The 25,690-nt window shown below is 36.0% G+C and overlaps 1 protein-coding gene across 3 annotated transcripts in view; it reads left to right on the plus strand.

Annotated features, from left to right (window-relative positions):
* The window catches only part of nhsl1a (NHS-like 1a), a 59,387-nt gene continuing 33,697 nt past the window's right edge, over positions 1 to 25,690 (plus strand). Inside the window, exon 1 of one of the 3 annotated variants that reach the window (XM_056767462.1) lies at positions 1 to 477. In XM_056767462.1, coding sequence (XP_056623440.1) covers positions 168 to 477 — 310 coding nt within the window. In that variant the 5' untranslated portion in view covers positions 1 to 167. Of the gene's footprint in view, positions 478 to 24,887; positions 25,440 to 25,690 lie in introns of those variants that run through there. The other 2 variants (XM_056767460.1, XM_056767461.1) reach the window with 2 other exon arrangements.

The following is a 25,690-nucleotide window of genomic DNA, read 5'->3' on the forward strand; positions in this document are numbered from 1 at the left end:
GAAAGGAGAAAGTTTAGAGCTCTTCTCAAAACAATAAGAACGGCACGACTCTTTGAACCACGAGGCGGGATGTCAATATGTTTGTCACCTGAATGCAGTGCACTACCTGGCACTTTAAACGGACCAGAAACTACCGTTAGAAGAAAAACTGGATATCACCTCAGAAAATGCCTTTTTATAAAAGAATAGTGAAGTCTCGACGTCTGTGCAGGTTTAGTAAAGAGGGATTGGAAGTCGATGCTGGTGCTTGTGGTGTTTTTAATAGAGATGTATTTCCCTCCTTGGACGATGTGAACTGTAAAGCGTTGATCAACATACTCCATCAGTTATCCGATCTCTCGCATCACGCCTGCAGCGTCTTCCAGGAGCTCCAGACTGAAGCAACTGCCGTGGTCAATAAGGCTTCTGCTCTGCAGTACAGGTTGAATGCTTTGCAGGAGACCGTAGAAGACCTTAACCATAAGAGGATAAAAATCCGTGAGTTGTTTACCTCGCATTCATTTAACTACAGTACATGGTTCCAAGTTTCCTCCGGGTACTCCGGTTTCCTCCCCTGGTCCAAAGACATGCATGGTAGGTTGATTGGCATCTCTGGAAAAATTGTCCGTAGGGTGTGAGTGCGTGAGTGAATGAGTGAATGTGTGTGCCCTGCGATGGGTTGGCACTCCATCCAGGGTGTATCCTGCCTTGATGCCCAAAGACTCCTGAGATAGGCGCAGGCTCCCCGTGACCCGAGGTAGTTCGGATAAGCGGTAGAAAATGGATGGATGGACATGGTTCCAAATCGGAATTCATATTTCGGTCTATATGCATTGGCTGGAAGTGAATGTTTGAAGCTTGTTGCATTTTTATGGAGTATATAGATGCATGTGCATTTTGAGCACCCATTGCCTATTGGCCACTACTTTAGGATCCTGAAAGGTAGAACTGCAGCTCCTGTTAGGAGAGAAGTAAATGGAGGTTATTGGGGCAGATTAAACTGCTGTGCCAATTACTGGTTGGCACCCTATTAAGTGAGTGGCATTCTGTAAAAAGTGGATAAAAATGGTTGTGTTTTTTTTCATATAGTGTAGACATAACGTGGTGTATTTTTAACTCTAAATGAATAATTTGAGGTGAAATAGTGGTCCTTGCTTCAACAAATGTGTCTTCTTTCCTCATTGTCTTCACATTCTTTTGTACATCTCTGAGAGCAATATGTCCCACCAATTCCCTGCAATGTTTTCACTTACAAAGAAAACAATGGGTGTTTTTACTGGCCCTGCATGCAGAGCTTAGCCGAGAGTAAGGTGAGCGCAGTGCAGGAAGCGAAGGATAAGTGGATACATGTGTGCTCCAGACATCTACTGAAAAAGATAGTGATTCTCTGGCGTGTTATGAAATGGCATCTGATGAGAATGGTGTTTTTAAAATAATAGAAAAGAAAGTCCAGTGATCAGAGTTATTTCACTTAAAGACACAGAAATAGACATTAGTAGACATATGATATATAGAACTCCGGGGAGAATATTCCCAGATGCTTATAGTCCCATTATGGACTAAGGTTTAAGTTTTAGAACTGAAAGTGTTATCTCAACATTGTTGACAATGAACCGTATTATTATAAAGCGATTATCTATCTCATCGAATTCTACCAATGCTAAATTGTCAAAACTATATATTTGGCATTAAAGGGATAGTTCACCCATAAATTAAAATCATCTTTTTCTCACCCTCAAGTTGTTCCAAACCTGAGTACATTTTGTTGATCTATTGAACACAATTAAAGATATTTGGAAGAATGTAACCAAACAGATCTGGGGCACTGTGGACTTCCATAGTAGTGAAAAACTTGAAAAACCCAGTTTAGTTCCAAATTCTTTAGAAGGTCGTCTTTAACTGAAAAAAACATTATACAGAACAATTTGAGGGTGAGTAAATGATATTCACTTTTTAAGTATTTATATACTTGTCTATATACTAATTTAAAATGATCTTCTGAGACTAATTTAAAATGACACAATAATTAAATTAAATAAGACCATTCTTAGTGCATTGCTGAGAAAGTAGCAACCGACAATTTTCTGACAGACACTTTAGAAAAGGTTCTTTACAGCAATTCCATTCCAACATCTTTTCATTACAAAGAACCATTTATGAAACAGAAAGTCTGTTTCCATGGTAAATGTTCTTTATGAAAAAAAATGAAGCTTTATGAAGCCGAAATTGGTTCTTTTATGGCATCATGGAACACTTATTTTATTTGTATTTAACTCTGAGGCCCCATTTGCCAAATATTCTGACAATAACAACTATAAAATAAGATATAGTGTAATATTTACTGTTGGAACTGAAAATTATAAGCAAAGCAACACACCCATGGTGTAGCTGCATGCAATCGAGCTGTTTTATTCCAACCCACTCCCCACTCACTCCCTCAGAGAGCAGCTCTAACCCGTACCTCAGAGTTTGTCTTGTGGGGAAAGCATGTCGAAACCAGATGTTGGTTGGGCCCTCATGAATCCATTCACTGACACTACTTGTTATTACAACAATACAAAAACACACCCTCCTCTTTTGAACATCACATTTTAATTGTTGTCCCTAATGTTTGTTTACATTCTCCAAATCTTTCCAAATTCAACCCTCCTTTGCCTCCGCTGTTTTCACCAGATGGAATAAATATTGATCTGTTGTTTTTTTTCCTTTATGCTGAGGTGGGGAATAATGGAATATGGCTGGAGAGCTTTGAGGTCGAACGCTGGAGTCGTGATGATTGAATCTATTCAAATCCCTGAAAATCTGTTATCTGTTTAGAATCCTCTGAAGTCCATACTGAAGGAAATATTGCACGCTCAAACCTGAAACCTGGCCTGCAGAGGGCTGAATGCGTACAGTGTCCAAAATGGACTGAGCAAAAAGATATTTATGTATCTTCACAAATGGGCCGTAATCGTATCAGGAATGCTTTCTTTCAATATTTTACTTGAGCAATAAACTGACTGAGTATACATAACAGGTTTAATTCTGAATTCAAATGACTTGCCAAAACTCTCCACTGGAATTGTTTTGAAAATACACACCAAGAGATGCTTATATAGTCATTCTGGGGCATTGTATATAATAATGTGATGTTATTCGAAAGTAACCTGGATATCATGCAGCGCATGGAGCTGAATTCTTGTTTTGATATATTCCCACACAATGACTCGTGATCATTCTGCAGTTTCTCCCATCTGGGAAAGCTCTGCACTCTTGACTCTGTTGTGACATCATGTTGTTTAGACAGTTGTATCATATATCCCCCTCATCCAGACAATGGATGACTCACCGGGGCTGCTAAGTCCATCTTGGTGGGCTTGTGTTTTTATGACATTGTTTATGGCCCTTAGGACTTACTGTATGTCCTCTCTGCTGGTTGTTGTTGAGAATTGGTTGTGTTTGAAAACTAGAAGGACACTACATGGAAGTGGAAGAGGGATTATACTTTACACCAGTTTTCTATTGTTTTACTACTACTGTTAATCTTACTCCCACCCTCAATTCTCAATACTATGTTTGTGCAAAGAAACAAAAATAATAGTAATCGTAATAATTGAATATGATCAAATGATTTAAATAGTTTTAAATGGTAAAGTAGCCTATGGGTACATGCTGGTTAAAAAACAATGGTACGACCCATTCTCTTCTATTGAACGGTCGCAGAACCAGTACAAGTCAATGGGTACCACCGTTGTTTGGTTGCCAACATTTTTCAAAATATCTTCTAATAAGTCATACCGGTTTGAATTGACAAGAGGATGAGTAAATGCCTAAAAAATGTTCTGGGTGAACTATCACTTTAATCTAAAAAATGTAATTAAATTTTACAAATAATTGTGTCACAATGATATTAATATCTATATAATGCTAAACGTTAAATAGGTTGGTAGTATTTTTCTTGCTCCATCAAGAAACCTCTCTCATGATTTAAAAAAAGTTTGATTTGTAATAAAATAATATGTGTGTTGCTAAAAGCATACTCAGCGTAAAAGGTTCTAGTATGTCTGGTGATATTTTAACTTGTTTTATTTTTTCCCAAAGAATCTAATTTGACGGATTGAAAGAGGTCTAATATAATTATGATAATGGAAGGAGAGTAGCAGGTACGTCTTGTGTGAAGCTAAGAGTGATAAAGACGTGTGATGCGATGAATGATGATGATCAGAGTGGAGTGCAGTAATGCTGGTATGATTCCAGTTCCATCACTGATGCAAAGGTGCATGTGAGTGTATCAGGTCATAATGAGCCATAAAACTTCTCTGTTTAGACTGAAACCTGCACTTCTGTCTGCCTATAGTGTCATTAGCTGAACGCTGTCGTCTTTTCCGCCCTATGGCGGCTCGGCCTTAACAATAGGTGCCTTGTGCTTGGATATAGGGGCCCTGAACTTACATCCAGCTTGGCACTGAGAGCAGTGTAATTGAGGCACTTTGGTCACTGAGTTTATTTAGTCATGGAAGGGTTGGAGGAAAGGACTCTTATGGGTTCATGGCAACAGCCCACTGTGACCTGTGAATTACAGAGGTCGATGTTTTCATTGAGTTTGGTCTCAGCCTTTGGGATTTTCAGTGTCTCTCTTGTTTTTAAGACTTCTGTATTTGGCTTCAGTCCAGGTTTCTGTGGGTTTTGTAAACGAACCAGAACAGAAGAAATGCAGAGGCGTTCTAAATTCACTTTTACTGCGAGTTAAATATTTAATGGAATAGTTCGCTCAAAAAAATGTTTTTTTGTAGTTTTTTGGTGACTGCATTCCATAGAGTTTATTTAATAATTCAGAGTTTATTCTTATCGCGTTGACTTATCATGTTGACTATTCCAGGGTAAATCAACTTTATTGAATTTGACTTTATTCTCCTACATCAAAATATGTAAATGCACCTAAAGAGTATCATACATATAAATACTCATTTGGAAATGAGCACATACTATACAAACTATAAGATAGCAAACAGAAATGTATGGCCCACTCTTATTATTTACCTTTTCAACTTTTCCGCTTTGTTTCCTTTGTGATCCCATTGCTCTAATTGCTATATTTTGGGAATTCCAAAAGTATTCCTGAGTAGTAAATATGATACACCGTGTGTCAAAAATTGTGATTTATTACCCAAATGTATGGCCCCCTGCTGTGTTTTTATGATTATGACCTCGTTTGACCCCCTAATTTATGGCCCCCTGCTGTGTTTTATGATTATGACCCCCTTTGATCGTGCAACGTGTGTACATTTATGACCTTTGTTGATGATCATAAAAGATGTTTGTAATGTCCAGACCTCGCTGTCACACACCCCCCCTTCACAGCGGAAGAGATAAGGAATTGGTTTGGTCAATGAGCTCCTGTGAATGAGAGCAATTAAAAGTTAAAGAATACAAGAAGCACTGATGTTTAATAAAATAGATATATAGTGATCAAATAAATAAGACAAAATAGTCAGGTTGAGATTTTTAAGCTTAAAAATAACTTTTTTAAAACATTATGAACTTTTTTTCAGAATGAATGGTCTTTGACCATAATCTCTATGGATGAAATGACACAAAATGAGTTAAAGAATTAAGAAGAACTGATGATAGATAAATAGCGTTTAACTGAAATAAGATTAAATATTTTGAAAATCAGGTTTTAAGTTTAAAAATAACTTGATTGTGTTAAAGTGTGATGCATGCAGTCAATTGATAAAATTGAAGTTCCAGCTATGCTCGAGGATTCTCTGTCCCCCTTCCTACCCACACACACACACACACACACACCCCCACACACACACACACACACACACACAGACCTCCCACCCCCAGAACAAGACAATGCTTTCAGACATGTCTCCCAACACCTGTGTGAAGTCTATCTGATGTGGGTGATTAGTATATGAGAGGAGAGATAAATGAAATGTTAATGCGTGTGATGTTTCTTCTAAGATCAAGTAAAAAAGTTTATAAAAGTCTTGCTCTGGTTCCTGGGTCTGGCACCCCACACCACCTGGCAAAATGTTGGTCCCATCCTACAGGACTTACAGCGGGTGTCTGTCTCGTAACCCCAACATGACACTAGGGGTCTGTCTTTCTTATCAAGATGTCCCAAACAAAGTTCATATAGGTTCATTTTTATGACTTGGTAAAGAAAGGTTTAGTTGAGTATGAGAAATAACTTGCCTGTGTTGAAAGCTGTTGCACGCAGTCAGGTGCATCCATCTTGCATTTATGACACCCTTTTTGTTGTTCAGGATTTTTGTGTGTGTAATTTCCAGACCTTGTTGTTTCCCACCCCCCTTCTTTGTAGAAGAGATGAGGATGTGGTTTCAGAATGCTTGGTCTTTAGCCGTAATGTCTGTGAATGAAGCATTACAAGAAGAGTTAAAGAAACAAGAAGCACTGATGTAAAATAAAATTGATATAAAATGAAATACGATAAAATAATATTTTAAAGTCGGGTTTTCAGTTTAAAAGAACTTGCCTGTGTTGAAGTGTGATGCATACAGTTAAATGGTCAAATGAAATGAAGTTCTATCTATATTGGAGAATCCTCCCTCCTTCCTCCCCCCACAAACCCCTCCACCCCAAACCAAGAGCTAGCTGTGACCCTGGCGGTCTTTTTACCTGGTAACATGATGTGCTGTGGGTGATTTGTAAATTCGAAAGAGATAAATTTAATGTGAAAGTGGGTGACGTTTTTTCTAAGAGCGAGTTGGTTTTGACTTTTATGTGACAAATGATGAAAAGTGTTTGAGGTTTTGTCTTCTTATCAACGGGTTCCAAACAAAGGTAATGTTTGTGTGTTTTAACAACCTGGTAATTAATGTTTTGGTTTGTGTTTTTTTATGACCTGTTGTTGTGTCCCCACTGTCGCTGCTAAGTTTCTACCCCCATTCCAGTTGGTAAAAGGTGGTTCCAGCCTGTCAGCCGGGATGTCTGTCTCCAAAGACAGAGTGAAACCTGTCTGTTGGGGTTGTGTTTATAATATAGGGAGATAGATGAAATGTTTATGTTTGTGACGTTTTCATTTAAGAATCTGTTGGTTCCATGTTTAAGTCTTTTACCTGCCAAATGATGAAAGTGTTTGAGACTTTGGAGGTCTGCCTTCTTATCAATGTGCCATGAACGATCTTTTAATTAAAGGAAATGACCCGACATGTTCTTCCTGGTCATGGAGTGTGGGTCCGAATGTGAGTTTTTGTTAGACTAAACAAGGTGCTCTGACAAAGGTTTAGTGTGCAAGGGTTACGTCAAAGATTCAATTAGAAAAATATGTGTTTTTCATCATGCCTGATTTTCTTCTGTCTGTGGAAGATGTCGGAGGGTGTCTGCTAGGCATGTAGAGCAAGTATATTACTGGTATGCATTCTTAACAACGCTCGTCAATTAGCTTTTGATTAATGCACGTGCCCGACATGTTCTCTCTGCCTGTGCAAAGAAGGCAATCCACATGCCTTAACACCTCTAAACTTTCAGTTAAACACAACTATAGACTTTAGGAGTTAAGTCAAGGACTTAACAATGTTGTGAGGTTCTGTCCTGGCTGACTTTCTTCTGCCTGAAGAGGCCACGGGCCTACCAACCACGGGGGTGGATGAAATTCCGGCAACTTAGACAGATAAAGGATCTCTTTTGAACCTCACATTAGAAACCAAACATGTCAAAATCTGGTTTAGGGTTAAACTTTTAAACCTGAACTTATAGGAAAAACATATATCTACATCTCCATTTTGTTTAGTTCTACATTGTTTTATTTAATGAATGTTCAGTTTAAGATGATATTAAAAGATCTAAAATAAGGATAGTCCCCTAGTTTAGTTCTAACCATAGGTTAAAATATAAATGTTTAGCATTCTTTTCAAAATTCAAGAATGATATCTATTTTTAATTTTTAAAGAATAAGGTTTAGTCTAATAATTTATTTGTATCCTGTTGAGTACAGACAGTGTCACAATGTTTTCTTTATGTTTATAGCCTCTGTTAAATAAGTTGAAGCTAAGGATTCAAAACTCTTTGTAAGTCGCTTTGGATAAAGCGGCTGCAAAATGTCTAAATGTAAGGATGTGTTTATGTTAATAGGTAAAGAGTTTTTATTTTGAGGGGCAACCCCTCAACACTCCCACATCCACTTTTTCACAGCTTAACTGACAACTTATTGTCACGATAGACTGCTGTGAGACTAGAGTTTCTTTTTAGTTCCAAACCTCTACATTGACAAATTGTGTATTGTATATCCGATCTAGCAAGGAAATCAAAGCAGTCCACACAGTAAGTGTTTCTGTTTTACATTATTTTAAGGGCATTAAAATGTAAGGGTTTAACAAATGGTTAAATGTTTTTCATGGTTTGCTACAGATCTAAAACTTCTGAACCGGGGCAGGTTTTATTTAATTGTCAGCATTTTCTTAAATCGCATGCTTCTCACTCAAAAAACATGTCTTCAATGTACATAACTTACTAAATAAACACATGCCGACTGGGCATATCAAAATAGCAAGAGAAATACATTACGAAATACATATTAAGTTTTTAAGGACCCCAATATTTTCTCTATGTGTAAAGTGCTTTTTATGTTTTTTCCAGACAGATCTGACAGATTGTGTTCTGGATTGGGAATTACACGTAAATGGTTAAACTGGTTTACATTTAAAATAATTTTTTACATGTAAAATCTAGACTTAAAATTTAATTAAATGTACAAATAATCAAAAAATGGCTTTAACATGCGGGGAATTGTGCAACTTCTGCAGACAATGTGTCTTGTGAAACGCTGTTATTGGTGTTTTAAATGTTTCAAAAACACAAAGAGCCTCCACGATAGATGTGCTCTAGTTTCGGCTCTTAGAAAGTTCTTCATTTAAAAGATTGTACGTTACCTCTAGTTTCAGCCTTTGGTCTTCTCATCTGTTTTTCTTGATTGCTCTATAAGTACTGGCAAACATGCATATCAGTAGAATTTAAATTGACCTATGACTTATGTCTCTCAGCGGTGTAGACCTGCTCCAACAAATGGTACATTCATGTGCATTACACAATCCAAAACTTGCCTGTTACTTTAGGTATGGACTAATGTCATATATACACTACAATGCATGTACTCTATAAAGATGTGATTTTGTTAATGCATCTGTTGGAAAAAAAAAGAGAGAAATATTTGAACGATGAATACGTGTCTTGTGTTACCATGTTGTCTCAATAAATAGAAATGCTTTAAAAGAAGAGCAAATTATTTAATCCTACTAGGCCTATAACCTAAAATACACAACATGAAAGCAAAATGGATCTCTCACTAACAACAGTTTTTGACACACAAACAGGTTTGTTTACTACAGGAGTTAGTAGCATCCCCATGTGAGTGTCAAAAACATTTTCCCTTATCCTAAGTCATGCTCCTGGTAAACATGAGTATAGTTTTAACACCTGCGTTTAGTCAGTACAACGTTTTACACTTGCATTACATAGAAGTAGTTTTGTTTTGGTTCTCACAGTTTTGTAAATATTAAAAGAGGCCATGTGATTTGTGTTTAGAGTAACTTAATGTGATGTGCCGGTGATCTTTTGTTAGTTTCATAGTTTTACTAAACCTAAAGAATTAAACAATGAGCCTCGTTTCAACTGCTTTGCCAGTAAATGTAGGACAGCTTTTTCATTTTCTAAAAATAATCTACAGAGAGCTATAACACAAACATGATTTCTATTTATTTATTTTAGTTTTTGAAAAGATGTTAATTTGAACTTATTCATGAGTTCTGCCATCTATATTTCCTTACTTTACCAATTTATAATTAGCTGGACGTTTTTTTTCTTTGACGTTTTTAGTTATAACTGTGCAGGTTTTAAATAGCTCTTTTTTCAAAAATCTAATTCTTAAGTTTGAACCAGTTCACTGTTTTTGGGTCTCATGATCCTCACTGATTTATCCAAAATGTCTCAGAATCAGTTGTTCAGATGTTTCTCACTGTTCGAGCCATTTGATGTACCGTATGATTGCCTTCATTTAATAAAAAAAACACGTATTTACATCCAAAACCTTCTTCATCTTAATGTCTCTATTCATTTTATGACGCTTCTAGTAATTTGCTATTGTGTATGTAATGTTTATTCTTATACATTACCATCAATATTTGGCCCTAAATATGCATGCAGTCCCTATGGGCTGAAAAAAGAGGGTGCTATCCTGTAGCTCAGTTGTATTTTACTAAACAAAGCATCTAAAAACAGATCGATTTAGGTTAGTTTTTCCTTGAAAGTAGGAAGGAAAGTTGTTTATAGTGTCTGCACTGCAAAAAAATAACCTGCTAAGGTTCTAAAATTTACATTGAATCATAAAAATGTTTTACATTTAAAAGTCTTACCCAGAAGTGTTGGTTTGAAAAGTGCTTGGAACGTACCCACGTACAAACAACTAAATGTAATCTGGTTACAAGAGCACAATCTGTTGTCCTTTGTGTCAACACAAAGCTTGTGTGGTTTCACATTTTCAATGAAATTCTGAATATTTATTGTTCTATGTAAGTAGTCTGTTTAAGCTGTTTTTAAAATGGCAATTATAACAGCAAGTAAAATGAAATATATTTATTTTATCCTGATGTCAAAAACTGTTCTAAGTAACTTTTACAATAATGTACTATGCATTTTTCATGCCTCTGTTCAGATTTAAATATGGTAAACTGTGCAGGAATTTCTGGAACAGACCTAGGTAATTATACTATAATATTGTAGTTTATTCAACCAAACAAAAACAAAGGCTGATATTTGCAGACTTCATTGATCCAAAATCATATAAATCAAGTACAATCACATCCAAATAAAAAACAAATATGCAAAAAAGGGAAAATTGATACACTAAACTAATAATGCTTAACTAGCATGATCTAGACATCATTTCTTCAACACAATCAAAACAAATATAAACTCAAATCATGAAGTTCCCCCGTTAGCACCATGTCTCTGTTTGCATGAGTTGTCACTTTTTTACATCAAATAATAACATGCCGCTTTATAGTAATCAACATCAATATGTCAATGTCTAATAATATTGTTTGTGTGTGTGTGTGTGTGTGTGTGTGTGTGTCTGTGTATCTTTTAACAAAAGTGAACAGTGACTTTGTTAAGGGTTAATAAGTTTCAGACAAGCACTGGTGAGATACAAGATAGTAACGCTATATGTTTGTGTGTTTCTATGATCAGAGGGCTGTTCCATATAACAAGATTATGAAATAAGCCAGGCTTAATTTGTTAAATCAGTCGAATCGGTTTCATAAAGCCAATTTAAAATAGGGGAAATTCGTCTGGTCCGGGCCAGGCTATCTGTCGGGCTAAGCCTTAGTTGTTGCTTAACTAGAGGTCAATGTAATGTGATGATATTAACAATGGTTCTCTGTCATAATGCCATATCACATCACCTTAATGGTATAATGATATAAAAATGTCAAGAAACCAATTATATTAATTATAGAACACATTAATACATTAATTTATTGTCTGTTGTCATACATTTGTGTTAAACTATATCAATTTGAAATACTGTAAATGTTTAAAATAATTTCAATAAACTTATAATTCAAATATTCCCCAATAAATTGTTTGAAATTGTTAAAGCTATTATCAATTTATAACGGGGGAACTTCATGATTTGAGTTTATATTTGTTTTGATTGTGTTGAAGAAATGATGTCTAGATCATGCTAGTTAAGCATTATTAGTTTAGTGTATCAATTTTCCCTTTTTTGCATATTTGTTTTTTATTTGGATGTGATTGTACTTGATTTATATGATTTTGGATCAATGAAGTCTGCAAATATCAGCCTTTGTTTTTGTTTGGTTGAATAAACTACAATATTATAGTATAATTACCTAGGTCTGTTCCAGAAATTCCTGCACAGTTTACCATATTTAAATCTGAACAGAGGCATGAAAAATGCATAGTACATTATTGTAAAAGTTACTTAGAACAGTTTTTGACATCAGGATAAAATAAATATATTTCATTTTACTTGCTGTTATAATTGCCATTTTAAAAACAGCTTAAACAGACTACTTACATAGAACAATAAATATTCAGAATTTCATTGAAAATGTGAAACCACACAAGCTTTGTGTTGACACAAAGGACAACAGATTGTGCTCTTGTAACCAGATTACATTTAGTTGTTTGTACGTGGGTACGTTCCAAGCACTTTTCAAACCAACACTTCTGGGTAAGACTTTTAAATGTAAAACATTTTTATGATTCAATGTAAATTTTAGAACCTTAGCAGGTTATTTTTTTGCAGTGCAGACACTATAAACAACTTTCCTTCCTACTTTCAAGGAAAAACTAACCTAAATCGATCTGTTTTTAGATGCTTTGTTTAGTAAAATACAACTGAGCTACAGGATAGCACCCTCTTTTTTCAGCCCATAGGGACTGCATGCATATTTAGGGCCAAATATTGATGGTAATGTATAAGAATAAACATTACATACACAATAGCAAATTACTAGAAGCGTCATAAAATGAATAGAGACATTAAGATGAAGAAGGTTTTGGATGTAAATACGTGTTTTTTTTATTAAATGAAGGCAATCATACGGTACATCAAATGGCTCGAACAGTGAGAAACATCTGAACAACTGATTCTGAGACATTTTGGATAAATCAGTGAGGATCATGAGACCCAAAAACAGTGAACTGGTTCAAACTTAAGAATTAGATTTTTGAAAAAAGAGCTATTTAAAACCTGCACAGTTATAACTAAAAACGTCAAAGAAAAAAAACGTCCAGCTAATTATAAATTGGTAAAGTAAGGAAATATAGATGGCAGAACTCATGAATAAGTTCAAATTAACATCTTTTCAAAAACTAAAATAAATAAATAGAAATCATGTTTGTGTTATAGCTCTCTGTAGATTATTTTTAGAAAATGAAAAAGCTGTCCTACATTTACTGGCAAAGCAGTTGAAACGAGGCTCATTGTTTAATTCTTTAGGTTTAGTAAAACTATGAAACTAACAAAAGATCACCGGCACATCACATTAAGTTACTCTAAACACAAATCACATGGCCTCTTTTAATATTTACAAAACTGTGAGAACCAAAACAAAACTACTTCTATGTAATGCAAGTGTAAAACGTTGTACTGACTAAACGCAGGTGTTAAAACTATACTCATGTTTACCAGGAGCATGACTTAGGATAAGGGAAAATGTTTTTGACACTCACATGGGGATGCTACTAACTCCTGTAGTAAACAAACCTGTTTGTGTGTCAAAAACTGTTGTTAGTGAGAGATCCATTTTGCTTTCATGTTGTGTATTTTAGGTTATAGGCCTAGTAGGATTAAATAATTTGCTCTTCTTTTAAAGCATTTCTATTTATTGAGACAACATGGTAACACAAGACACGTATTCATCGTTCAAATATTTCTCTCTTTTTTTTTCCAACAGATGCATTAACAAAATCACATCTTTATAGAGTACATGCATTGTAGTGTATATATGACATTAGTCCATACCTAAAGTAACAGGCAAGTTTTGGATTGTGTAATGCACATGAATGTACCATTTGTTGGAGCAGGTCTACACCGCTGAGAGACATAAGTCATAGGTCAATTTAAATTCTACTGATATGCATGTTTGCCAGTACTTATAGAGCAATCAAGAAAAACAGATGAGAAGACCAAAGGCTGAAACTAGAGGTAACGTACAATCTTTTAAATGAAGAACTTTCTAAGAGCCGAAACTAGAGCACATCTATCGTGGAGGCTCTTTGTGTTTTTGAAACATTTAAAACACCAATAACAGCGTTTCACAAGACACATTGTCTGCAGAAGTTGCACAATTCCCCGCATGTTAAAGCCATTTTTTGATTATTTGTACATTTAATTAAATTTTAAGTCTAGATTTTACATGTAAAAAATTATTTTAAATGTAAACCAGTTTAACCATTTACGTGTAATTCCCAATCCAGAACACAATCTGTCAGATCTGTCTGGAAAAAACATAAAAAGCACTTTACACATAGAGAAAATATTGGGGTCCTTAAAAACTTAATATGTATTTCGTAATGTATTTCTCTTGCTATTTTGATATGCCCAGTCGGCATGTGTTTATTTAGTAAGTTATGTACATTGAAGACATGTTTTTTGAGTGAGAAGCATGCGATTTAAGAAAATGCTGACAATTAAATAAAACCTGCCCCGGTTCAGAAGTTTTAGATCTGTAGCAAACCATGAAAAACATTTAACCATTTGTTAAACCCTTACATTTTAATGCCCTTAAAATAATGTAAAACAGAAACACTTACTGTGTGGACTGCTTTGATTTCCTTGCTAGATCGGATATACAATACACAATTTGTCAATGTAGAGGTTTGGAACTAAAAAGAAACTCTAGTCTCACAGCAGTCTATCGTGACAATAAGTTGTCAGTTAAGCTGTGAAAAAGTGGATGTGGGAGTGTTGAGGGGTTGCCCCTCAAAATAAAAACTCTTTACCTATTAACATAAACACATCCTTACATTTAGACATTTTGCAGCCGCTTTATCCAAAGCGACTTACAAAGAGTTTTGAATCCTTAGCTTCAACTTATTTAACAGAGGCTATAAACATAAAGAAAACATTGTGACACTGTCTGTACTCAACAGGATACAAATAAATTATTAGACTAAACCTTATTCTTTAAAAATTAAAAATAGATATCATTCTTGAATTTTGAAAAGAATGCTAAACATTTATATTTTAACCTATGGTTAGAACTAAACTAGGGGACTATCCTTATTTTAGATCTTTTAATATCATCTTAAACTGAACATTCATTAAATAAAACAATGTAGAACTAAACAAAATGGAGATGTAGATATATGTTTTTCCTATAAGTTCAGGTTTAAAAGTTTAACCCTAAACCAGATTTTGACATGTTTGGTTTCTAATGTGAGGTTCAAAAGAGATCCTTTATCTGTCTAAGTTGCCGGAATTTCATCCACCCCCGTGGTTGGTAGGCCCGTGGCCTCTTCAGGCAGAAGAAAGTCAGCCAGGACAGAACCTCACAACATTGTTAAGTCCTTGACTTAACTCCTAAAGTCTATAGTTGTGTTTAACTGAAAGTTTAGAGGTGTTAAGGCATGTGGATTGCCTTCTTTGCACAGGCAGAGAGAACATGTCGGGCACGTGCATTAATCAAAAGCTAATTGACGAGCGTTGTTAAGAATGCATACCAGTAATATACTTGCTCTACATGCCTAGCAGACACCCTCCGACATCTTCCACAGACAGAAGAAAATCAGGCATGATGAAAAACACATATTTTTCTAATTGAATCTTTGACGTAACCCTTGCACACTAAACCTTTGTCAGAGCACCTTGTTTAGTCTAACAAAAACTCACATTCGGACCCACACTCCATGACCAGGAAGAACATGTCGGGTCATTTCCTTTAATTAAAAGATCGTTCATGGCACATTGATAAGAAGGCAGACCTCCAAAGTCTCAAACACTTTCATCATTTGGCAGGTAAAAGACTTAAACATGGAACCAACAGATTCTTAAATGAAAACATCACAAACATAAACATTTCATCTATCTCCCTATATTATAAACACAACCCCAACAGACAGGTTTCACTCTGTCTTTGGAGACAGACATCCCGGCTGACAGGCTGGAACCACCTTTTACCAACTGGAATGGGGGTAGAAACTTAGCAGCGACAGTGGGGACACAACAACAGGTCATAAAAAAACACAAACCAAAACATTAATTACCAGGTTGTTAAAACACACAAACATTACCTTTGTTTGGAACCCGTTGATAAGAAGACAAAACCTCAAACACTTTTCATCATTTGTCACATAAAAGTCAAAACCAACTCGCTCTTAGAAAAAATGTCACCCACTTTCACATTAAATTTATCTCTTTCGAATTTACAAATCACCCACAGCACATCATGTTACCAGGTAAAAAGACCGCCAGGGTCACAGCTAGCTCTTGGTTTGGGGTGGAGGGGTTTGTGGGGGGAGGAAGGAGGGAGGATTCTCCAATATAGATAGAACTTCATTTCATTTGACCATTTAACTGTATGCATCACACTTCAACACAGGCAAGTTCTTTTAAACTGAAAACCCGACTTTAAAATATTATTTTATCGTATTTCATTTTATATCAATTTTATTTTACATCAGTGCTTCTTGTTTCTTTAACTCTTCTTGTAATGCTTCATTCACAGACATTACGGCTAAAGACCAAGCATTCTGAAACCACATCCTCATCTCTTCTACAAAGAAGGGGGGTGGGAAACAACAAGGTCTGGAAATTACACACACAAAAATCCTGAACAACAAAAAGGGTGTCATAAATGCAAGATGGATGCACCTGACTGCGTGCAACAGCTTTCAACACAGGCAAGTTATTTCTCATACTCAACTAAACCTTTCTTTACCAAGTCATAAAAATGAACCTATATGAACTTTGTTTGGGACATCTTGATAAGAAAGACAGACCCCTAGTGTCATGTTGGGGTTACGAGACAGACACCCGCTGTAAGTCCTGTAGGATGGGACCAACATTTTGCCAGGTGGTGTGGGGTGCCAGACCCAGGAACCAGAGCAAGACTTTTATAAACTTTTTTACTTGATCTTAGAAGAAACATCACACGCATTAACATTTCATTTATCTCTCCTCTCATATACTAATCACCCACATCAGATAGACTTCACACAGGTGTTGGGAGACATGTCTGAAAGCATTGTCTTGTTCTGGGGGTGGGAGGTCTGTGTGTGTGTGTGTGTGTGTGTGTGGGGGTGTGTGTGTGTGTGTGTGTGTGGGTAGGAAGGGGGACAGAGAATCCTCGAGCATAGCTGGAACTTCAATTTTATCAATTGACTGCATGCATCACACTTTAACACAATCAAGTTATTTTTAAACTTAAAACCTGATTTTCAAAATATTTAATCTTATTTCAGTTAAACGCTATTTATCTATCATCAGTTCTTCTTAATTCTTTAACTCATTTTGTGTCATTTCATCCATAGAGATTATGGTCAAAGACCATTCATTCTGAAAAAAAGTTCATAATGTTTTAAAAAAGTTATTTTTAAGCTTAAAAATCTCAACCTGACTATTTTGTCTTATTTATTTGATCACTATATATCTATTTTATTAAACATCAGTGCTTCTTGTATTCTTTAACTTTTAATTGCTCTCATTCACAGGAGCTCATTGACCAAACCAATTCCTTATCTCTTCCGCTGTGAAGGGGGGGTGTGTGACAGCGAGGTCTGGACATTACAAACATCTTTTATGATCATCAACAAAGGTCATAAATGTACACACGTTGCACGATCAAAGGGGGTCATAATCATAAAACACAGCAGGGGGCCATAAATTAGGGGGTCAAACGAGGTCATAATCATAAAAACACAGCAGGGGGCCATACATTTGGGTAATAAATCACAATTTTTGACACACGGTGTATCATATTTACTACTTTCCTGTACGCTTCTACAGTATCTCCTCAAAATGCAATTGTAGCCATTGTTTTCCAAGCTGCATTATCTGTGAATCTCTCTTCTCCAGTCTGTGGGTGTCTTCAGTGCAGATTACCCTTCACTTTGCCCTTCACATCACACTAATTAAAAGGTCTCGTGGGGATGTGGAGAAGTAGGTCAGAGTAGGAGGAATATTTGGAAAGAAAAGAAATATGGAAAATTGAGCACATTCCTAAATCCCTCAGTCGGCCAGCACAATCACACCTGGAAGCATGGAAACAAAGAAGCCCCCATCCCAGATCAGTCAGTTTGAGTTTTTCGCCAGTATTCTGCTCTAAAATGCACACACATTGAGATACAGTACAGCCTGTGGTTCTCATCACAAAGTCAAATGTTGATATTAAAATTTGCAACAGTGGAATTTTTGTGTGTTAGTCCATCAGCAGCAGCTTTTACATATCATAAATGTGCTTTCAGTGTTCAGCTCCCCACACTGGAGGTCATTCTCTTTGTTATTCTGGTGTCACACTGGAGCAATAAGAGATGTTTTAACAAAGGTTCTCGGATGCTGTTTCTTTACAGATAAGAGCAGGAAGATGGTGAAGGTTGGCACACTGTATGTCAATGCTGGCAACAAAACCATTGCTGATCAGACGCAGGGCCATATCAATCATTATAACAGAGGGTGGCATGATACATGTTCTCCCCATCCAAGTTTTTAAATAACTTCAGTATATTACAGTATGCAAGAGTTGCTGTAAAAAAATGCATGCTGCATTAACCATTGATGTAGGATCAATTCAACATTAATTTACCTGACTTCTAATCAACTTTACAATGAAACCTCAACGTTTCAGATCATTCTTACACCCTTAGTTGGATGAAGAGATTGAATCAGTCCTCCTCCAGCATTCATTTTTTATGTCCTGTCCCAAAATGTTCTCTCCGTTGACTCTGTTTTTCGCATTTAAATCAGAAATGAAACAAAATTGGCCAATGTTAGAGTAATAATTTAAATTTAAGATATTCTCCAAACCGTTGGTGCTCGAAATGGGGACTGTGGCCCCCCCGGGGGTCCCAAGATGGGGCAATTGATTTTGTGTTATTTTATGAAATGTAGAAATTTATCATAGATTTTATTCAGTAAAACATCAGACAAATGAGACCACCAACCAAACAAATTGATCTTCAAGCATGTTTTTGGTAAAAATTAAGTCTAAAATTATAAGTCACACAAGGGGGCTTTAAACCGACAAAGTTTGAGAACCACCGCTCCAAACTGTACTGTATTACACTCACAGTTGCTTTTTATGTGCAAATACTAGACAAAAACACAACAAAAATGAAAAAAATACAGTTTGAAAAAAATACAGAATACTGCAAACATGTATTATGAAGTGCAATATCTGTAATTTTGTATAAAAACCAAATACCAACATTCAAACAGTTTACTTTACAGTGCTGCATTCAAGAAAGATGTGATACTAATGTGATATCTGTGAAGACAGATGTAAAGCTGAAATAACAGCAATACAATCACTGCAGATTGACAGTAAAATAGAAAAGTGACAAAAATTTCCTCTCTATGATGTCTGTCTGCCAGAAGAAGCTTAAGAAGAATCTTATAACCACTGAATTACCTGCAAATGGCAGCAGGAAGAAGAATAAACATGCTTCAAGTTGAATAATAAAGTACATTCAGCCTTTTGTGGGGTTAAAGTTACAGCATCTGATTGGTCAAATATATCTCTGACCTCATTTTGGTTGGCCTTTATCATTTAAAGGGGTCATATGGCGCGAATATGTGTTTTTCTGTGTCTTTGGTGTGTTATAAGTTGCCCATGCATGTATTGACACGTAAAATTGCTAATATTAAAGTGTCGGATCAAGAGATGCAATCGATCTAAAAGCGAATGCGAACCCAGACCTGCCTGAAATGCCTAGTGTTACCACACCCTGGCAAATGTACGTCACTTCGTAACATGATTTGACTAAGACCGCCCAAAACTAAACGCAAATAAGCAATGTCGAGGAGACGCTGTGTGTTTCGTTGTGAAAAGAAAGCTTCTATGTTTGCCCTCCCAAAGGTTGAGACAACTGAAAACAAATGGTTACATTTTATTTACAACACTTTTCCAGAAAAGTACAATACGAATGTTCAAGTTTGTGCAGCGCATTTCACTGACGATTACTTCATGAACCTGGAAGAGAGATTAAGAACGGCTATGCGCGAAAGCTTTGGTCAAAAAGTGGAGCCATTTCAACCATTAAAACTTTGCTGCCTCTTCAGATTCGCAGCCTGTAAGTATATTTTCATTGTTAATACTTTGTTACGGACTAACGCGAGTTGAGTTTGTTGTGTGTTTGTGGTCTGCATTTGCAGATACGTGCGCAACGTGAAAAAGACCACATAATAATCCGTAATAATGTTCCAGCTAGAGGCAACAAATGTTGTGTTTATAATGTCTTTTTATTTTGGGTTTATTGTCTTTGTCGAGACGTGGCGTAACATTGTTTGATCGAGAAGGGCCAAAGCGCTCGCGTTATTTATTATGTTACCATTCTCTGCTGTAATGTAAGCTTGTTTCTATCTCACACAAACTCTGTATCATGTATATAGTTGTTTGTTAATAGTCTTTATAACGTCGTATATGAAAGGTAAACCAGTTAGCTATAGTTTTAATCTATTTAACATAATATTTTTTTATAAAACCTTACCAATCCTTTACATCCTGCTCAAGTTGCACTGGCAAAATTGATGTATCGGCTTGATCATCTTCTTTTTTTCATATCAGATTCGGGCTCGAATTGATATAAGGAAGTACCGATGACATTTTATCACCTGTCAGTACATGATGTTCCAAATTTTTTAAGAGGTTTTACATTTCCCTCACACTCTTGCAGTATTCGACCAATCACTACGCACTGGTTAACTGGCCAATCATAGCACACCTCCCTTTTCAGAGCGATGAGCTTTTTAAAAAAATCAAGTTTAAGAGAGGCGGAGCATAGAGGAGATACAAACATGCACGTTTTTTACCTTAAATCGTGTATACACATTACATTACATCTAAAACAAATAATAATATTTTTTTTAGTCGCGTCATTTGACCCCTTTAAATTATTTCTTCGCTCAAATATAAAAAAAGACAATAACTATACTATACATACCCGATGGTTTTTGTTACTCTTTTTATTAAGATGCACAGCATTTTCCAAGGTGAATGCAAAAACATCTCGGATTGCTTCAGTCATTATTTAATGTCATTAAACTAGGTCAGAATTACCTAAAATCCCAAACTGTCTTTGTTTCAGTAACAGAGCTTTCTCTAATAAATGATGCTGTAGGTGTTTGTGTGGGTCCCATTTGATTGTTTGAGGAGTTGCACAACCACAGATGAAGAGATGAGGGTACATGGATCTTAAAGGAATAGTTCACCTTCAAAATGAAAGTTCTGTCATCATTTATTCACCCTGTTGTCATTTTAAATCTCTGTCATTTTCTTTCTTCAGCAAAACCAAAAGATATTTAGCAAAATGTGACCAATAACCGTTGGTCCCCATTGACTTCTATTGTATGGACACAAAACTAAAGCAAGTCAATGGTGACCGAACTATTCCCTTGAGAATTTGGTGGAGTTTTTGCTCTTTTCTTCAATATAGATCAAGCTAATATGATGAAATAAATCTTGAAATTTCAGCATGTTACAGAGACAAATAGGCAATGTTTTAACATTACAAATGTATCAGCAAAGTCTCAAGTTAAAATAATATTAAATATATATTATAAAAGTTATGCTTTGTAAGGTGATAAATCACCGTATACAGAGACTGACCAAACGTGTCATTTTTTCCAGACACATCCTCCAGAGGTCGCGTTTGTCCACTGTATACGTCATTGAGTTATAAAATTAACATTTGTTTTTTCTTAAGACATAGGCAATAATCATTGTAGTTTTATTCTTTCCTTAAAATATAACAGTTGCTTTTCTGCAATAAAACCACAAATAAAAAACCTTGATGATGTATGCGACCTCCGGAGGACGCACCCCAAATCCTGTCCAGGACGTGTTCAGGAAAAGAGGCACATATGGTCTCCCTATTATGCAGAAATGTGAAGTTAAATACTAATTTATATCGATTCAGAAACTGATTATTCTGTGTTACCCAGAAGAGCTGTTTAAATTCCTTTCAGGTCTTCTTTATCTTTGTCTGTCACATGAGAAAACTAAACAAAACTTCCATTCAAGGCCCTCTTGCATTTTTGCACGAAAACAAACAGAACAGCCAAGAGAAGCAAGAACACGTATGTTGGGTGAAAGCTGGGCTAACAGGGTAAATGTGTCAGCTAGAGTCATCAGCACAGGTCCAACGGCTTCAGAAATTCCCCTTTATGTGGTTTCAATGGCTTATAAGCTTTCCACGGCCATATAACCAGACTTTATTTGAAATATGTGACTCCACCACTGTTGCTACTCCCTTTTTCCGATTTAAATCTAATTGAAAACATCTGATTCTGGGGTTGTTTAGAGCTGGTTTAGTGAGGAAAGCACGACTTCGAAATACCTCCCACATTTATCTGTTGGAATGTGTATGGGGAAGAAGTGATTTCAATTCTTGTGGTTTATTTGGGTGGAGTCGATCAGCACATAAGTGAAACCACAGTTGTGGCCTTTTGGAGGAGATTGCATTTCCATTCTATTTTGATTAGTTTGCAATGTCTTGAGCATGGACTGCTTCCAGAGATTCCAATAGAAGTCACAAGACCATGAACTTTTGAAAATTTGAATTAAAATAAAACCTTTTTTTTCCCTCCATGTTTATAGAAGGTTTCATCGGATGCGCGCGCCCAGACTGCAGTTAACATCCGGTCTGTGTTTGGCTAGTGTAAAAATATAATATAAATATAAAAATGATATGTTATGTTATTTAATTTATGTTATTAATATAATTTATGTTATTAATATATTTTTTGTATCATAATTTTATTAAATTAACGATTTGTTGAATTTTGTTATATGTAGTTTTGGGTGTTACTAGTTACTAAGTAATTAGTTACTGTAGTTTAATTACTTTTCCCTTGAAAATGTAAAGTAAGGGATTTTTGTAAATTACAGTTACTTCTGATGTAATTGAACTAAATACTGTGTGATATATATTCAATAGTGGAAATGACATCAAAATGATAAGTCTAACTTTAAAATGTATGCTTAAATGTATCCTTCTTACATTTGTATACTTTGGTCATTTAATAAGAATCATGTATGTACTTATTTACTATTTATTTGAATGAATTAAAAACATGATAATGTCTATCCTTGAATCACTTCTAATCAAGGTTGATGTAGGATATAGAAAGTAATTATTAATAAGTAACTAAATACTTTTTGTAGAGAGTAATTTGTACAGTTATCTAATTACACTATTAAATATGTAATTAGTAACTTGCAATTAATTACTTTTTCAGACTAACTTACACAACACTGGTTATATGTTAATTTTATTAAATAAACAATTTGTTGAATGGGTCCTTTAGTTTGGTCGTATATAAACAAACCATATGGAACATTGAAATCTAGCGGTTGAGCTTGGTATCGCAGACTAAATTCGAAATATTGTCGAGACAAGTTTAACAGTAACAGTTCTTCTCGGTTCATGAACGCACACATGCGCTGTAACGTTTGTTCGTGTTGTCACTTTGAAACCTTCTATAGTGAAACATTCATGGCTAAATAAAAGTTTGCTATTGTCAAAACTAAAGACAGGTTTGAAGTTGCACATGAGGATAGTAATAAGTTCAAGGGCACAGCATCTGTTTTTTAACACCACACTCAGGGTGTACACTCCCGTTGAAGAAAATGTGGTAAAAAACAGCTTTAAGGAAGTCTAGTGTAAACAGGAAGGTAGCCAAGCGTGTTCGATAAGCTTCTCTATCAGATCTCTAAGCATCTTGGTGGTTCGCTTCACTTGTTTTATTATGCATTGTCAACTCGTTTTTGAGTTGAAGGCATATATGTCATTATAAGTAATGTCTGGATGTTAGAAATGTAATGACCTTGAGTTAGTACTTGAGTGGGGTTAACACGTTTTGTAATCGGATACACACTAAAGTATTTTCCTTTTGGCCAAGTCTGTAAAAATGATTGGATTCATAGTGCCCTCTTGTGGTTGAAAAATGCTCCCTGCTCCTTCCCTCCCTCCCTCACTGTCATGTGTCCCTGATGCTCATGACAAATAAAATGAAGTCATTGTGAATTAATTTGGCGTACTGTTGTTTGGCACTCAACAAAATTCTGACATAAAACTTGGAGCTGCCTTCAATGAAGGTTTTAGGGTCAGTCTGTAGCATCTAGATTAATGCCGTGTAAAACTAAAACCACTCTGGAACGTTTGGGTTGCTGTGCGATTTGAAAGCTCATTTGGAAAACGTTTGACTAAAGGCGAGCCGATTGTGCCAACTGGCAGATGTGCGCTCACCATATCGAACATTTTCTCTTTGGTGGCGGTTCCAGTATGGGTCAATAGTAGGAACACACGACCCAAATAACTTTCCACACACGAGGAAAACGACAGATTAATGTGATTTTACTGTTTGATGGCTTCATATAAATAGACATTTAATTACACTTGATGGCACAAGATTTATGAATCGCATAAATCATCTTTTCTCTGTGGTTTTGGGTCCCGTTAACATTTCTTTATATTTCAAGAGAGATACAGTACATTTAAAGAGGTACTCTTATTTTGTAAATGTAATAATAAAATGTAGTTATGTCATCATTTACTCACCCCTATGTCATTTCAAACCTGTTTGACTTTCTTTCACAGAACACAATTGAAGATATTTTGAATAATGTTGTCAACATTCACCTGCATCAGTTTTGAGTCCATACAATAAAAGTGAATGGGTGCCAGCGCTGTTCATTTACTGCCTTTCTTCAAAATATCTTCTTTTGTGTTTTGCGGAAGAAAGAAAGCCATACAGGTTTGAAATGACAAGAGGGTGAGTAAATGATGACAGAATTTTTGTTGGGGGTGAACTATCACTTTAACACTTGTAATAATAGATTACATTTATATAAACCTGTGCTATACAGCTGCTTCTTCTTCAATTGACTATCAGTCTGTCTCATAGTCCATACTGTTGTTAAGAGTCTTGCCCCTGTCAACTATAATAAACTCAAAAGCGATTAATCTATTTATAGTGGGTGAACCACACTGAATGTAACCTTCAGAAGAGGAGACATGCTTCTCAGCCTTAAACCTATAAAGTTTAATGTATCACTTACATTTATTTTATTTGAGCAGTGTAACACACCATATGGGTCGATAGAGTTTATTTTGCCCTTCCTCCAACTAAAAGAAAAAGGTTCAGAAGTCCTCCTGCACATGAGCGTTCTCGCCCACATACACAAACACTCACTGACGCCAACGTAACAACGTGTCACAGCTGGGGAGCGAAGGAAGTTCCCCACTTTGAGTCCAGAGTTGTTGTTAGGATTTCCTGAGAGAGCACATTTGCTTGTTTGGACACAGATGACAGAGAATAATGTAATTTTGAAGACACTTTGAAAAGCGGCGTTGCTTCCAGAGGGCTTACAGATGCACTCAATGTAATTCTCTGAAACATGGATGTTACAGGACACGCCCTCAGTCTTTGCAAACATGTTTATAAATCCACGTTGGAGTAATCTAAGCTGCGGTTTGCATTCCGTGAGGAGATGTGGGGCATTTGGAAAGGTGCCTGACTCTCCAGTTCAAATCAGGCTCCGGGGAAATGAGTTGGCTGGAGATGTGGGGAGAGAAGAACTTTCTGAGGTGCAGAAGGGAGTGTGCAGAGGGCAAGACTCGCCCTGTACCTCGAGCCTTTAGCGCTCGGGGTCTTTCCTCTCTGTCCGAGCAGCGTGGAAGGTTCTTTCCTTGCAACAGAGAGCAGTTGGATAATGATGAAGACTATGATGAGTGGGTCTACGCGCCTCTCCGTCGCCGAGGTATTGTGAGAATAGTCATCGCAGATAATGTTACTTTATGCTGTTGTTGCAATTAAACTTTCAGGGCTTGTTTAAAGGGATCATGCGTACAAAATTTAAAATTTGGTTACCCTCAAGTTGTTCTAAACCTGTATATGAGGAACACTTATTCTGTGGAACACAAAAAAAGGTATTTCGAGAAATGTCTAAGTGGTTTTGTGTCCATACAGTTGAAGTCAATGGGGGCAAATGTTGTTTGGTTACCAACATTC

This window comes from Triplophysa dalaica, chromosome 15, assembly GCF_015846415.1.
Source record: "Triplophysa dalaica isolate WHDGS20190420 chromosome 15, ASM1584641v1, whole genome shotgun sequence".
Taxonomy (NCBI): Eukaryota; Metazoa; Chordata; class Actinopteri; order Cypriniformes; family Nemacheilidae; genus Triplophysa; species Triplophysa dalaica.